This window comes from Aquarana catesbeiana, linkage group LG12, assembly GCF_042186555.1.
Source record: "Aquarana catesbeiana isolate 2022-GZ linkage group LG12, ASM4218655v1, whole genome shotgun sequence".
Lineage (NCBI taxonomy): Eukaryota > Metazoa > Chordata > Amphibia > Anura > Ranidae > Aquarana > Aquarana catesbeiana.
In genome coordinates this window covers 235,234,973-235,251,908 of record NC_133335.1, presented here as the reverse complement: position 1 = coordinate 235,251,908, position 16,936 = coordinate 235,234,973, and the positions used below count along the sequence as shown (strand labels likewise).

General features: G+C 46.5%; 1 protein-coding gene across 1 annotated transcript; it reads right to left on the bottom strand.

The window, feature by feature from the left end:
• Window positions 1–3,474: 3,474 nt before the first annotated feature.
• LOC141113674 (uncharacterized) lies at window positions 3,475–15,448 on the bottom strand. Its single transcript, XM_073606921.1, has 7 exons — window positions 15,215–15,448; window positions 13,910–13,994; window positions 12,716–12,804; window positions 11,836–12,012; window positions 11,064–11,201; window positions 8,536–8,728; window positions 3,475–4,173 (listed from the first exon to the last, which is right to left on the bottom strand). The coding sequence occupies exons 1-7, from the start codon at window positions 15,365–15,367 to the stop codon at window positions 3,881–3,883; spliced, it is 1,128 nt and encodes a 375-aa protein (XP_073463022.1). The 5' UTR covers window positions 15,368–15,448; the 3' UTR covers window positions 3,475–3,880.
• Between the last annotated feature and the right edge of the window lie 1,488 nt (window positions 15,449–16,936).

Sequence of the window (16,936 nt, the reverse complement as noted above, 5' to 3'; positions counted from 1 at the left end):
AAATAAAGTAAAATTAAGGACTGCCACAATGATGTGAATAAAAGAGATGGGTTAGATTTTGATTTTTGAAGTTGAAACAATGTCTCTTAAGTTAAATTTCGCTGATGTGGCAAAAAAAAAAAAAAAAAATATTTCTTTATTACAATTTTTCCTTTTTTTTGTCTCATCCCTGTTGGGGGGGGGGGGCTTTGGTGAGATATCAGGCTCCTGACATCTCCCCCTTGAGACAGGGAAAGGGATTGAGGACAGAGATTCCCCAGTCCGTTTTTTCAGCAGCCTCAGCTGCACTGGAGATGAATGGACAGGAGACAGAGGCTCCTCCCCATTCATAAACTGAAGCACCGCATGTTTTTTGAAGCTCAGTTATAAATGGATCTCTGACTCTGCATTCGGAAAAGGAAGTCATTTACCAGCTCCTTCCTCCGCTCTCCATCCTGACAGATCCAGGAGGAGGGGGGGGGTCGGAGGACACAGGGGACAATTGGGGATGATCGGTTCGGTGGTGGGCCCAGTTACAACCACCGATCTCCCTGACAGCCGCAGGAGGGAGAGGAGGAGAACCGGCTGTCGGGGAGATCAGTGCTGGTAACTTCCTCCCACCGCCACACCAATCATCTGTGTGGCTGCCTGTCGCCCCCCCTGCTACACTGAGGACGCCGAGTGTACTGTCCCCCTGCTACACTGAGGACGCCGAGTGTACTGTCCCCCTGCTACACTGAGGACGCCGAGTGTACTGGCCCCCTGCTACACTGAGGACGCCGAGTGTACTGGCCCCCTGCTACACTGAGGACGCCGAGTGTACTGGCCCCCTGCTACACTGAGGACGCCGGGTGTACTGGCCCCCTGCTACACTGAGGACGCCGGGTGTACTGGCCCCCTGCTACACTGAGGACGCCGGGTGTACTGGCCCCCTGCTACACTGAGGACGCCGAGTGTACTGGCCCCCTGCTACACTGAGGACGCCGGGTGTACTGGCCCCCTGCTACACTGAGGACGCCGAGTGTACTGGCCCCCTGCTACACTGAGGACGCCGAGTGTACTGGCCCCCTGCTACACTGAGGACGCCGAGTGTACTGGCCCCCTGCTACACTGAGGACGCCGAGTGTACTGGCCCCCTGCTACACTGAGGACGCCGGGTGTACTGGCCCCCTGCTACACTGAGGACGCCGAGTGTACTGGCCCCCTGCTACACTGAGGACGCCGGGTGTACTGGCCCCCTGCTACACTGAGGACGCCGAGTGTACTGGCCCCCTGCTACACTGAGGACGCCGGGTGTACTGGCCCCCTGCTACACTGAGGACGCCGAGTGTACTGGCCCCCTGCTACACTGAGGACGCCGAGTGTACTGGCCCCCTGCTACACTGAGGACGCCGAGTGTACTGGCCCCCTGCTACACTGAGGACGCCGAGTGTACTGGCCCCCTGCTACACTGAGGACGCCGAGTGTACTGGCCCCCTGCTACACTGAGGACGCCGGGTGTACTGGCCCCCTGCTACACTGAGGACGCCGGGTGTACTGGCCCTCTGCTACACTGAGGACGCCGGGTGTACTGGCCCCCTGCTACACTGAGGACGCCGAGTGTACTGGCCCCCTGCTACACTGAGGACGCCGAGTGTACTGGCCCCCTGCTACACTGAGGACGCCGAGTGTACTGGCCCCCTGCTACACTGAGGACGCCGAGTGTACTGGCCCCCTGCTACACTGAGGACACCGAGTGTACTGGCCCCCTGCTACACTGAGGACGCCGAGTGTACTGGCCCCCTGCTACACTGAGGACGCCGGGTGTACTGGCCCTCTGCTACACTGAGGACGCCGGGTGTACTGGCCCCCTGCTACACTCAGGACGCCGGGTGTACTGGCCCTCTGCTACACTGAGGACGCCGAGTGTACTGGCCCTCTGCTACACTGAGGACGCCGGGTGTACTGGCCCCCTGCTACACTCAGGACGCCGGGTGTACTGGCCCTCTGCTACACTGAGGACGCCGAGTGTACTGGCCCCCTGCTACACTCAGGACGCCGGGTGTACTGGCCCTCTGCTACACTGAGGACGCCAGGTGTACTGGCCTTCTGCTAAGCATTGGAGCATTTTTCACGAGTACAAGTACTTGTGCAAATGTTCGGTATCTGAACTGATACCGATACTAGTATCGTTATCGGTGCAACCCTAATAGAAACCAATCAGCCTCTAGGTTTTATTGACAAAGCTCAATTGAACAAGCTGAAGTTAGAAGCTGATTGGCTACCATGCACAGCTGTACCAGATTCAGAGTGCGCCAGTCTTAGTAAATCTCCCCCAAAGTGTCAGAAAATGTGTTACTGGTACAGGGCTGGTGCAAGGATTTTTGACGCCCTAGGAGAAACCTCATTTTGCCACCCCGCCTTGGCTCCACCCCTGACTCCACCCCATCTTTTTAATGAAGCGCCCATCAAATGCAGCCTCACCAGCGCCCAACAAATGCAGCCTCACCAGCGCCCATCAATGCAGCCTCACCAGCGCCCATCAAACGCAGCCTCACCAGCGCCCATCAAATGCAGCCTATCAGCGCCCATCAAACGCAGCCTACCAGCGCCCATTAAATGCAGCCTCACCAGCGCCCATCAAATGCAGCCTCACCAGCGCCCATCATTGAATGTTTGCTTACTTCAGTCGGGACACAGACACAGTCCTCCGCCGCCACTGTGCCTCTGACACTATGTGCGAACGGAGCGGTGGCTGCCTGCTGATGCTGAGACTTAGTTGCTTGCTTCATAGAGAACAGAGTAGGAACACCAGTGACCGGGCATCCTAGGCAGCAGGGCACCCTAGGCAGTTGCCTAGTTTGCCTAGTGGTAGCACCAGCCCTGTACTGGTAGGATCACCAGGTGCAAATAAAGGGGGAGGGGGAAAAAACCCCAAAAAAGAAAATGAACGTAGCCACCACATTTAAGGATTTGTATGTTGTAACATATTTTTTTTTCTTTTTGGCTTAGTGGTTAGTGAAGTACCACCTTAAAGAGGAACTGCAATCTGCTCACATAATTTGTAATAAAAACATCTTTGCCATTCTGAAGCTTCCCTCCAGCCACTTTGCATATTATTTTATATATACTGTGATTCTGTACTTGCCAAATATGCTGCAGAAATCTCCCTCCACTGAGTCTGGCTGCAACCATTTTAACTGTGGGCAGCTGAAGCTGCTGCCTGTTCACTTCCTGGATTTACACAGACACACAGAGGCACACCTCTAGCTCGGCAGCTCTCATTGGCCCTCTTATGGCTCACTCCCCCCCCTCCCTTCCTGGCAAATTCTCACGAGAGTGAGAGAGAGAGCTGTGCATGATGTCATAATCATACCTCCCAACTTTTTGAGATGGGAATGAGGGACACCTATCAGCAAAAGTATGCAGGCATAGGACACACCCCTTGTCACGCCCTTTAAAGGAGAATTGTACAAAAAAACAAGATTGGTTAAACGCACAAGTGCTTTTTTTTTTACCATTACTATTACTTTATATTGGCTTTTGGAATTTACAAATGCAGCAATTTAGAAATCGGATGAAAGGTTTAGCGCTGGAAAACACTTTTTGATAGATAAAAAGTGCATTTTATATACCTCTATATAGATCAGACGACCACAATGAGGGACAAAGGAGCTGGAATGAGGGACTGAGGGACATTGCTCCAAATCAGGGACAGTCCCTCGAAATCGGGGACAGTTGGGAGCTATGGTCATAAGGGCTAATGACCAGACAAGAAACAGGAAGTGGACTGTAAAAGGGATTTACCGGCAGAAAAAAAATGTTTTACTATCCAAAATTAAAACAACAACAAGGGCAGAAGATTTAATAGATGGAAAGATGAAAATATCCCTCAAGGTCCCAGTCTGCTTCAACTGTCTTCTTAAGCGGCTTCATTGCTGTACTTCCCAAGCACGAATTTCAGCTTCTCTAATACCCGCTGGATGTCCTGCGCCGAGAGGTCGCGATGCCAGACAAGGCGCACATGGCGAGGCGAAATCGCTAGACCCTTCACCACCACCCCCCGTCCATTTTCCTGCTCTTCAGGTGTCACTGTGCTCAGCTGCTCACATAGCTCCTTTGCCATCAGTCTGCCAGGAAGCGAGAGTAACACGATATTAGTGTCCACGTCGGCCGGGTCCACGAGACAGAGCGGAGAGCCCAGTTCCTGCACAGCTGAAGGGGCAAAAAGAGATACGCAAAACTGTCACATGCTGGAAAAAGTGAATGGATGAGGAACAAAAAATATTTTTATACATATAGTGCGAGAGCTGCAGTCTGCGTCTTGGCTGGGGGGAATTTACAGTAAATGGCAGTTGGAAGAGCACTAGAGATCTACAAAGTGCCCGGAGGCCCTCTGAACTCCCATCAGCTCCAACCTGGGAATGCTGAATCCAGACTTCAATGCTGGCTATGTCTTCAAGTATTCACCAAGCTTCAGTGTTTATTCTGCAAGATTGCTGTGATGTGATCTGCTGATGTTCAGTAAATGGCAGTTGAAGCTTGGAAAATGTCTGCTGAATATGACCCTCTTCCCAGAGTGAATGGAGTTACCCTAACTGGACACAAGCTACAAGGCAGACTAGGTGTATCAGCTATAATGGACTATTTACAAAGCTGCCCCCTTATTCCTTGTCCATGCTTACCTGTAACTCCGTCTGTGGGCTCTACTCAGCACTGTGGTCCAGCAGCAATTTTGTTCCCTCCTCTGGATCCTGCCACACCTTAGACCAGGGTTTCGCCACCAGGGTTCCTTCAGAGGTTGCTAGGGGTTCCCTGAGCAATGAGTAATTTCTGCCTCTCAGATAAGTTTCCACTGACACCATTCATTGTTTTAGCTATCTGTAAAGGGGAAATTCTTCCCAATGACCACCAATGTAAAGAACATTCTTCTCACTGATCACCAATGTAAGGAACATTCTTCTCACTGATCACCAATGTAAGGAACATTCTTCTCACTGATCACCAATGTAAGGAACATTCTTCTCACTGATCACCAATGTAAGGAACATTCTTCTCACTGATCACCAATGTAAGGAACATTCTTCTCACTGATCACCAATGTAAGGAACATTCTTCCCAATGATCACCAATGTAAGGAACATTCTTCTCACTGATCACCAATGTAAGGAACATTCTTCCCACTGATCACCAATGTAAGGAACATTCTTCCCACTAATCATCACCAATGTAAGGAACATTCTTCTCACTGATCACCAATGTAAGGAGCATTCTTCTCACTGATCACCAATGTAAGGAACATTCTTCTTACTGATCACCAATGTAAAGAACATTCTTCTCACTGATCACCAATGTAAGGAACATTCTTCTCACTGATCACCAATGTAAGGAACGTTCTTCCCACTGATCACCAATGTAAGGAGCATTCTTCTCACTGACCACCAATGTAAGGAACATTCTTCCCACTGATCACCAATGTAAGGAACATTCTTCCCACTGATCACTAATGTAAGAAACATTCTTCCCACTGATCACCAATGTAAGGAACATTCTTCCCACTGATCACCAATGTAAGGAACATTCTTCCCACTGATCACCAATGTAAGGAACATTCTTCCCACTGATCACCAATGTAAGGAACATTCTTCCCACTGATCACTAATGTAAGGGACATTCTTCTCACTGATCATCAATGTAAGGGACATTCTTCCCACTGATCACCAATGTAAGGAACATTCTTCCCACTAATCATCACCAATGTAAGGAACATTCTTCTCACTGATCACCAATGTAAGGGACATTCTTCCCACTGATCACCAATGTAAGGAACATTCTTCCCACTAATCATCACCAATGTAAGGAACATTCTTCTCACTGATCACCAATGTAAGGAACATTCTTCCCACTGATCACCAATGTAAGAAACATTCTTCCCACTGATCACCAATGTAAGGAACATTCTTCCCACTGATCACCAATGTAAGGAACATTCTTCCCACTGATCACCAATGTAAGGAACATTCTTCCCACTGATCACTAATGTAAGGGACATTCTTCTCACTGATCACCAATGTAAGGGACATTCTTTCCACTGATCACCAATGTAAGGGACATTCTTCCCACTGATCACCAATGTAAGAAACATTCTTCCCACTGATCACCAATGTAAGGAACATTCTTCCCACTGATCACCAATGTAAGGAACATTCTCCTGATCACCAACATAAGGAACATTCTTCCCACTGATCACCAATGTAAGGAACATTCTTCCCACTGATCACCAATGTAAGGGACATTCTTCCCGCTGATCACCAATGTAAGGGACATTCTTCTCACTGATCACCAATGTAAGGAACATTCTTCCCACTGATCACCAATGTAAGGAATGTTCTTCCCACTGATCACCAATGTAAGGAACATTCTTCCCACTGACCACCAATGTAAGGGACATTCTTCCCGCTGATCACCAATGTAAGGAACATTCTTCCCACTGATCACCAATGTAAGGAGCATTCTTCTCACTGATCACCAATGTAAGGAACATTCTTCTCACTGATCACCAATGTAAGGGACATTCTTCCCACTGATCATCAATGTAAGGAACATTCTTCCCACTGATCACCAATGTAATGAGCATTCTTCTCACTTACCATCACACTAATGTATCATGAGTTGTAGATATAGTCATTATTAGTAGGGGTTCCCTGAGACCGGAAATATATTTCAGGAGTTTCTCTGTGTTAAAACGTTTGAGAAAGGCTGCCTTAGACCAACAGACCTGAACCCATCCTTCTCCATCACCTAAAGGTGTGGGACCCCCATAAGATATTCAGGAATCTTCAATTCTTCATACTTCCCTTTAGCGAACATCCTGAAGTGTTCAGTATTCCTTTATGTCCCCTGAGGATGTCCCTTGCATAGACGAAACAGGTAGGAGGGGCAAGCAGTCTATGATGTCATCACACCCGCAGGTGTACCGCAGAGTGGTGTTTTTGAACTTTTGTCACCCTGAGATGCTTGTGAGCATATTTGCATGAAATAAATTGGTGTTTTTAGCAATATAACTCTATGGTTATTTTGTTCTTTCCTGTATCCGGAACACAGTGTGCAGCATTACCCTCTAGCGCCAACTGCATAATTATTTGGTGGTTTATTTGTGTTCACCATTCCCACCTGGAATTTTAAATGGTGGGTGGATTGGAAAAGGCTTCAACATGATTTACACATTTTTATCCTTTGAGGAAATCAAACCTTTTCAATGTTTAAAAGACATCCCAACAAATATTCTGCTATATTTATCGTTGATATTATGTCTCCTCCTTACTTACACCTCATCTTCCTTCAGCTGAATCTAGATGGCCATAAAGATCCCCCTACACCCGGCTTGATATCCCTTCTTCAATCCTCTCTCCAAAGATACTCCCTTAAATACACGATAGAATAGGAGGAAGTGTTGGGTAAAACATCTAGATATCCACAGCTAAAAGTTCTATAAATAGTCTATGTCCAGAAATTGCACATAAAGTGGTCTTCACATGGTGCCTAACCCTGGAGATGACACGATGTGTCTCCATTTTGTTTCCGAGGCTTGGAAGTGACCAAGATTTGCATCTGTTGATCCTGCTAGTGGACAAACCCCCTATGATCGTCTAAAATCCTATCAATGCCGGACTTCACCACCACTGGGGAACTAGCTGGAGGAGGCATTGCTTAACAGGCCAATCCAAACTATTCCTTATAAACTAATTTCTCTCTTCTTTACAGCGACCAAACCAAAATTCCTGGAAATACAGCAGAAGAAACAGAATCATGAGTAGCCACCCTCTCTTGTTCGAGAGTCCCAAGGTGGACTATGGACTTGGGACTATAGACTATGTACTTGGGACTATGAACTAAGAACAATGGACTATAGACTATGGAGCTGGGGTAATGAACTAAGGATAATGGACTATAGACTATGGACTTGGGACTGTGAACTAAGGACAATGGAGTCCATTGTCCTTAGTTCATAGTCCCAAGAGCCCATAGTCTATAGTCCATTGAATGGACTATAGACAATGGACTTGGGACTATGAACTAAGGACTATAGGCTATTGACTTGGGACTATAGACTATGGAATTGCCAGTAACAGTATAAAAAATAAATACAATAAATATCCCATAGTTTGTAGACGCTATAACTTTCGTGCAACCCAATCATTATACACTTATTGGGATTTTTTTCTACTGAAGACGTGTAGTAGAATAGATTTTGGCCAAAATTGATGAAGCAATTTGTTTTTTTTTTATTTTTGTTTTTTTATGAGATATGTTTTATAGCAGAAAGTAAAAAATATTGTTTTATTTTTTCTTACATTTTTGGCCTTTTTTGCTTATAGCGCAAAAAAATTAAAAAAAAAACCCAGTGGTGTACCCCCCAAAAAATATAAAAATGTCATTTGGGTACATCATTTCATGACCGCGCAATTATCAGTTAAAGTAGCACAGTGCTAAATAGCAAAAAATGGCCTAGTCGTGAAGGGGGGTAAAATCTTCCGGTGCTGGAGGTGGATATAAGGGGTCACTCTGCAATCTTACCTTTGGCAAATGCTTTGGCATTTTGGTGATCCAACGTCAGGTTTTTCTGCGCATGTTTCAATGCGACCAATCCAGGAGCTGCAAGTACACCAGACTGGCACATCCCTCCCCCAAGCAGCTTCCTGATTCGCCGTGCCTCGGCCACAAATTCTGCCGTCCCGCCGAGCAATGAGCCCACTGGGGCCCCAAGTCCCTTAAAAAAAAAAAAAATCGAAAAACCAAAAATTTTATTGTAAGTGTCCATTCAACATTGTACAAAAAACAAAATAACTTGTATGTGATCCCAAATACTAAAGATGTGTCTGTAGAAAATATAAACGTAGTTGTTGAAAGTATTCTATATTGGTGAGTAAGTGTTTAATAAATCCCTCCTGGTCCTGCCAGGTTTTGCACTGAGGCCACATTATACACCCCAGAACCCTGCACTATGTATGCTACATACCTCTGACCCCTGCACTCTGTGCATTTCTCACCCTAGACCCTGACCCCTACACTATGTACACTACATACCTCTGACCCCTGCACTCTGTGCATTTCTCACCCTAGACCCTGACCCCTACACTATGAACACTACATACTTCTGACCCCTGCACTCTGTGCATTTCTCACCATAGACCCTGATCGCCACACTATGTACACAACATAATTCTGACCCCTGCACATGTACATTACACACTTGACCCCTACACTATGAACACTACATACTTCTGACCCCTGCACTCTGTGCATTTCTCACCATAGACCCTGACCCCTACACTATGTACACTACATACCGCTGACCCCTGAACTCTGTGCATTTCTCACCCTAGACCTTGACCCCTACACTATGTACACTACATACTTCTGACCCCTGCACTCTGTGCATTTCTCACCCTAGACCCTGACCCCTACACTATGTACACTACATACTTCTGACCCCTGCACTCTGTGCATTTCTCACCATAGACCCTGACCCCTACACTATGTACACTACATACCGCTGACCCCTGAACTCTGTGCATTTCTCACCCTAGACCCTGACCCCTACACTATGTACACTACATAGTTTTGACCCCTACACTCTGTACATTACACACACTTCTGACCCCTACATAATGTACACTACATTAGGGACGTGCGGTGAGGTGAGTGGCTGGTGAGGCACTGGCTAGTATCAGAGCCAGATACACACAGGTTACATACGCCACGAACGTCAGCGCGAGAGCGATAATTCTAGACCTCCTCTGTAACTGTAAACATGTAACCTGTAAAAAAAGTTAAAGCATCACCTATGGAGATTTTTAAGTACCAAAGTTTGGCGCCATTCCACGAGTGTGTGCGCAATTTTAAAGCGTGACATGTTAGGTATCCATTTACTTGGCGTAACATCGTCTTTCGCATTATACAAAATAAATCAGGTTATCTTTAGTGGGTTTTTTTATATTCATAAATCAGTTTTTTTCCCAAAAAAACGCGGTTAAAAAATTGCTGTGCAAATACCGTATAATATAAAAAGTTGCAGCGACCACCATTTTATTCCATAGGGTGTCTGCTAAAACAATATATATAATGTTTGGGGGTTCTAAGTAATTTCCTAGCAAAAAATTAATTACCATAAGTAATATACAAATAATTATTATATATTGTTTTTAAGGTCATTTACTATATTTTCAAAAACTGTACTCAAGCAGGTGACTTAATGGACAAATTACTGAAGTTTGAAGTTATAACTTCCAACCAGTAATTTCACAGAAAATAGATAAATAATAAATGATTATCTTATAACGTATAGCATAATAATATATGATTTAGCTTGAATATAGCAGAACCTTTTCAACAGCAGGGCTGGGCTGGAAGGGAGCATTTGTCTTTTAGACACATGCCCCGTTCTATGACAATGCAGTGAGAGGCGTGCCTCCACTGCAGCATTTTTATTGGACAGCTGGGGCTAATGGTACTTTACCATTGGTCCAAGACTCCAAGCTGTCCATTGAGCTCAGTGCCTCTGACAAGAAGTGAGGAGAGGCGCTGTGAGCTCATCCTCTCAGTCTGCTGCAATCAGCTTGTATTTAAACTGGCCGCTCTGTTATGTAGCTTCTGACAGGCTGCGCAAGGAGTCCCGTATCTCCGGAACTATAGGTCATAGGAGCCCCAAATTTGCCAGTGGTGGGGTAGGACTTAAAGGAAAAACAGTGGTGGGGTAGGACTTAGGCTACCTACCCACCACATTTGGGGCCTCTGTGACATCAGGTCGCCGAGCTACGACCCTCGAAGCTCTGCCTCACCTGCCCCCCCTGACTGTACGTCCCTGCACTACATACTTCTGACCCCTACATTATTTAAGCCCCCACCCTTAGCACCATTCACTGTAGCATTCACTCCAGTATTAGCTCCACCCAGGGGCAGTTTTATTGCCTTCAGCTGAATTGATTGTACTATGTTCTGGTATAGCGCATAACACATAACTCTACAACAATGTATCAGAATTTTATACAACTTGATGAACGATCGGATTACTTCCTGGAGCATCACTCCTGTGGACACCGTACCTTGGATAGACAGAGGACCACGGAGTCGCAGTATTTCACAATCTCTGCGGGTTCCACCCCCAGCGACACGGCAGCATTTATCAGCCGGGACCCGTCAAGATGGACCTTCAGCCCGTAGCGATCAGCGATGTCCCGAACCTGCAGGACAGGAAATATTATGAGCGACACATGATACTCAAATGTTTTTTAGTATTCCTATTTCTATAATGGAATGATATCTGTCTGACATCCCATTGGTGGAATTCCAGCCTCATTTCCTGTCACGGTGACACCCATACAGGAAACAGGAAGTGCGGTTGTCACCAGAACAGAAAGGAATAGCATTTGCCCAAATCTAAAGGAAACCAAGTTCTACAAGTTTCCATTTCTGGGTGGATGTGATGGCTCAGCACACTGCTGCTCTCTCTCCTTGTGCAGGGTGACTGGTCTTGTCTCCGCCGCCCTCCTCTAGAGGGTGGGGCCTGGTGAGCCCCTCCCACAGCTCTTCTCTCTCTCCTTGTGCAGGGTGACTGGTCTTGTCTCCGCCCCCTCCAGTAGTGGGTGGAGCCAGGTGAGTCCCTCCCACAGCTCTGCTCTCTCTCCTTGTGCAAGGTGACTGGTCTTGTTTCCGCCCCCTTCTGTAGTGGGTGGAGCCTGGTGAGTCCCTCCCACAGCTCTCTCCCCCAATGGAACACAGGGATTTTAACCCTCATGTACTTTATCAAAATTTTTAGTTAAAGTGTATTTATTTAAACTTTCAGGTTTATTTAATTGAATTGAAGAACGCACACACCTCTTTCATATAGGAGAGCGGAAGGACACGTCCTCCCAATCGGTTGTGGGTGTTCTCCAGGCAGATGAGTTGTATCTGGACATCCGGGTTTCCATGCTGGATTTTACTTTCCAGGTCTTGCAGGTCCAGACGGCCGTCTTTTAGTGTCCTCACCGGGCGAGGAAACATTCCTGCCATCTGCAGAAACAGGGAGTAAATACAGTGAATAGGTCAGATATGTCTACCAACTGCCACTTGCAGAAACAGGGGGCAAACACAACAAATAGATCAAGTCTAGCTATCAACTGCCATTTGCAGAAACAGGGGGTGTATACAGACAATAGATCAGATCTGTCTATCAACTGCCACCTGCGTAAACAGGGGGTGAATACAGCAAATAGTTCAAATCTGTCTCTCAACTGCCACTTGTGGTAACAGGGAGTGAACACAGCAAATAGTTCAAATCTGTCTCTCAACTGCCACTTGTGGTAACAGGGAGTGAACACAGCAAATAGGTCAAATCTGTCTATCAACTGCCACTTGCAGAAACAGGAAGTGAATACGTCAGATATTGTCATCAACTGCCACTTCTGATACATCCTCACTGCGCAATACAATTTTCAAGGTGTATCTGAAGCCAGAACATTTTCCCCCATATTGGATGGAGTAGGGAAAGGTTAGAACCCCCGCTTAGATTTTTGTTTTCCCATCTGCATCCTATTAGAGGAAATTTCCTTTCCTTTCAGTGGGAGAAAATCGCTCCAAAGAAAGGGAAATCCTCCCATAGATAGGTGTCCCCATCGGAAGATTTCCTCTCTATTGCTGTCCTTGTGTCACCTCAGAATATTGAGTTCCCCTTGGTCACCAGGACAGGTGTCATCACACAAACCACCACTCTCACCTGCGTCATGCTCCCCTGCTCATAGAAGTACATGTGGGATTCGTCCCCCAGCAGGACCTCGCTCCCTCTCTTCTGACAATGAATGATCACTGAAACAAGACACAAGTCAGTTTTTATCAATCTGGATGTTTGGATTGTTTTATTGGGATCCTGTTCACGCTTGTTGCGGTTGAATACTGCACCCAGCACCATGGAAACAGGATAAAAAGTAATTCCTTCCTCACGTCAGAGCTCCGGGACAGGCCGTGGCATTCCCGCCCCCCTCAGGGTGATTTTCTAGGGCCCATGATAAAACATGGGACTCACTCTACTTCATTCAGCATTGCCTGACAGGTAGCCTTGGCTCCATGTATGCTACAGCCCCAATAACTTGGAGTCTGGGCCTGGTGGAAGATCTGGCCCCATCCCTACTAGACTACACCAAGTAACCTTCAAATATGGGGGCTGTGCTCATATGCTCCTCAAGGTTTGGGGGTCTTAGATGGATAACCCACTTATGGCCACATACACCATGCTGCATAAAAATCCCTGCACCCACCATCAAATTTTTAGCCATTGGAAAACAATGGACTTTCTGCACTCCTACTACTTCTGTAGAGACCTCCACCATGAACTTTCCACACTCCTACTACTTCTGGAGAGACCTCCACCATGGTCTTTCAACATACCTATTACTTCTAGAGAGACCTCCACCATGAACTTTCCACACTCCTACTACTTCTGGAGAGACCCCCACCATGGACTTTCCACACTCCTACTACTTCTGGAGAGACCTCCACCATGGCCTTTCAACATACCTATTACTTCTGGAGAGACCTCCACTATAAACTTTCCACAATCCTACTACTTCTGGGGAGACCTCCACCATGGACTTTCCACACTCCTACTACTTCTGGAGAGACCTCCACCATGGTCTTTCAACATACCTATTACTTCTGGAGAGACCTCCACTGTGAACTTTCCACATGCCTACTGCTTCTGGAGAGACCTCCATGGACTTTCCACACTCCTACTACTTCTGGAATAGACCTCAATCATGGACTTTCCACATTTCTACTACTTCTGGAGAGACCTCCACCATGGAACTTTTGACATTTCTACTACTTCTGGAGAGACCTCCACCATGGACTTTCCACACGCCTACTACTTCTGGAAAGACCTCAATCACGGATACCCAAAGATAGGGACACTTACCTGCAATCAAATTCCCCATTGTGCCACTGGACACGAAGAGTGCATCCTGTGTTTTGAACAGTTGGGCAGCGTGGCGCTGAATCTCTGAAAGAAATAAAATGTATACATTTTCTCTGATAGTATACTTATGGTGTCACACCATTCATACCATCTCAGCAACTGTCCGTGAAAATACCCAAGCTGGCTGGCAGTGGTCTGTGTATTGTAAAATGAGGACTGGCACATCCATTGCCAGTTAGCCAGCCATGAACCCCCATCACCACGCGCCCTCCTGGATCTAAGTGGGGACTGTGGTGGGGCCCCCCTGGATCAAACAGGGGAACTCTAGTGGGCTCTCCTGGATTTAAGGGGGTTTTAATAGGCTCTTTTGGATCTAAGGGTGGACCCTGATGGGCCCTCCTGGACCTAAGGGGGTGTTCTGACAGGCTCTTTCGATCTACGGGGGACTCTGATGGGTCCTCCTGGATCTAAGGGGGGGGCTCTGACAGGTTTTTTCAGATCTAAGGGGGAACTCTGATGGGATCTCCTGAACCTAATAGGGGGACTCTGATGGGCCCTCTTGGATCTAAGGGAGAACTCGGGGGGGGGGGGGGGCTCCTGATTCTAAGGAGGACTCTGATGGGCCCTCTTGGATCTAAAAGAGGGAATCCTGATGTACCCTCTTTGATCTAAGGGGGCGTTCTAACAGGCTCTTTTAGATCTAAGTGGGACTCTGATGGGTCCTCCTGGATCTAAGGGGCCCTCCTGCATCTGAGAGGGGTAACCTGATGGGCCTTATTAGATCTAAGAGGGAGCCCTGATGGGCTGTCATGGATCTATGGGGGAACTTTGACGGGCTCTCTTAGATCTAAGGGGGGACTCTGATTGGCCCTCCTGGATCTAAGGGGGTCTATGTTGGGCCCTCTTGGATCTAAGGGGGGGGGGGGGGGCTCTGATGGGCCTTCCTGAATGTAAGGGGAGATTTTTCCAGCCTGTGAATATTTGTAAAATCCACAATCTGGTCTTAATACTGAAAAGTTTGTAGACCCTGGGCCCTGCCATATGGGAACACATCAGCAGGAGAGCGCTGTACACATTGAACATTGGTGAACAATCGGCTAGATTGGCTTTTGGATTGTGATTGTGCATGCTCACTCACACATGTGGACACACCATCCAATCATACGCTTGGCTATCTCTCAGCTCTTATAAATTGGCCGCCATGCTGCTCTCATGAAAAAATAAAGTTCAGTACATTTGAATTGATGACATTTTAGAATATTAACTCCTTGGGGGCAGGCGGTAATTAATGTTTATTCGCTCTCCGTTCACGGTGGGATCTTCTCCATAGAAGTCATCACCGACTTCTGCCTTGGCCATCGCTCTTCTCATCTCGGCGCACGGTTTGCTCACGGCGTCACTGCGGAGGTCCACCACTGCGGCCTCGACGCCTCCCTTCTCCGTCCTGGTGGTGTACATGGTGCAGAGGGATGTGGCTGGCACTGGGCAGAGTGGTGGTAGAGGTTGGCGCTAATCCGCGGAGGGTGGAACCACGAGATTCATCCCAGCTACAAGAAAAAAAATCATACAACATTTTGATACAACACACTGATCATGTGCCGATTTGACGCACTGGTACAATGCATTATATGGTGCGCTGATACAACGCACTGATACTATGTGCTGATACAATTAGGGATGCACAATATATTGGCTGCCGAAAATTAGCTGACAAAAATAGGGTTATTGGAAGAAAAAAGGTGCCAATACTGGCATACTGAGTCCCATTGACTTCAATGCAAAATTGCCTCCCACTGACTTCCTACAGACTGATACAACACACTGACACAACGCACTAATACTACAGACTGATACAACACACTGACACAACGCACTAATACTACAGACTGACACAACACACAAACGCAACACACTGATACAATGCACTAATACTACAGACTGATACAACACACAAACACAATGCACTGACACAACGCACTAATACTACAGACTGACACAACACACAAACGCAACACACTGACACAACGCACTAATACTACAGACTGACACAACACACAAACGCAACACACTGATACAATGCACTAATACTACAGACTGATACAACACACAAACGCAACACACTGATACAATGCACTAATACTACAGACTGATACAACGCACAAACACAATGCACTGACACAATGCACTAATACTACAGACTGATACAACACACTGACACAATTCACTGACACAATGCACTAATACTACAGACTGATACAATGCACTGACACAATGCACTGACACAACACACTAATACTACAGACTGATACAATGCACTGACACAATGCACTGACACAACACACTAATACTACAGACTGATACAACACACTGATGCTATGTGCTGAAATGATACATTGATACCATGCATTGACACAATGCACACAACACAATAATACAATGCTGTGATACAACTCATTAACACAACGCGCCAATACAACGCATTGATAGGATGCACCGATACGACATATCGCTTGTTTTTTTTTTTTTCTTTTAACTTTAATGCAGATCTAACTCTAATCACAATGATGAGATGCGACACACAGACAGGTATCTTTAAATAAAAGTGTGGTGTTCCCAAGTTTTCCTTCTACAGCGATCATTTTCTGTGTCTTTGAGTTGCGCCGGCATTGATGAACTGATCGCATTTCCGTGCCCCGCCCCCCCCAGGGAGAATGAGCCCCTAGACAGGAAGGACCACCCCCACTAGAGAAAGCACCCTTAAAAAGTTAAATTTTTACTATAAAGAGGATAAAAGAGATGTCCCAGTGCGATCGGACAGATCCTCAAAAAAGAAAAAAGAGCGTCAATTTCTGCGGAAAATGCGTCAATTCCTAGAAATGTAATTCCTAGAAATATAATTCCTAGAAATCCTTACACAGCTAGAATACATCATAATATAAAATAAAATAAATCAGTATAATAGAATAGAATAGAATAGAAGAGAATCTCATCTACAATACCCAACGCACGTACACAATGTCGCCCATC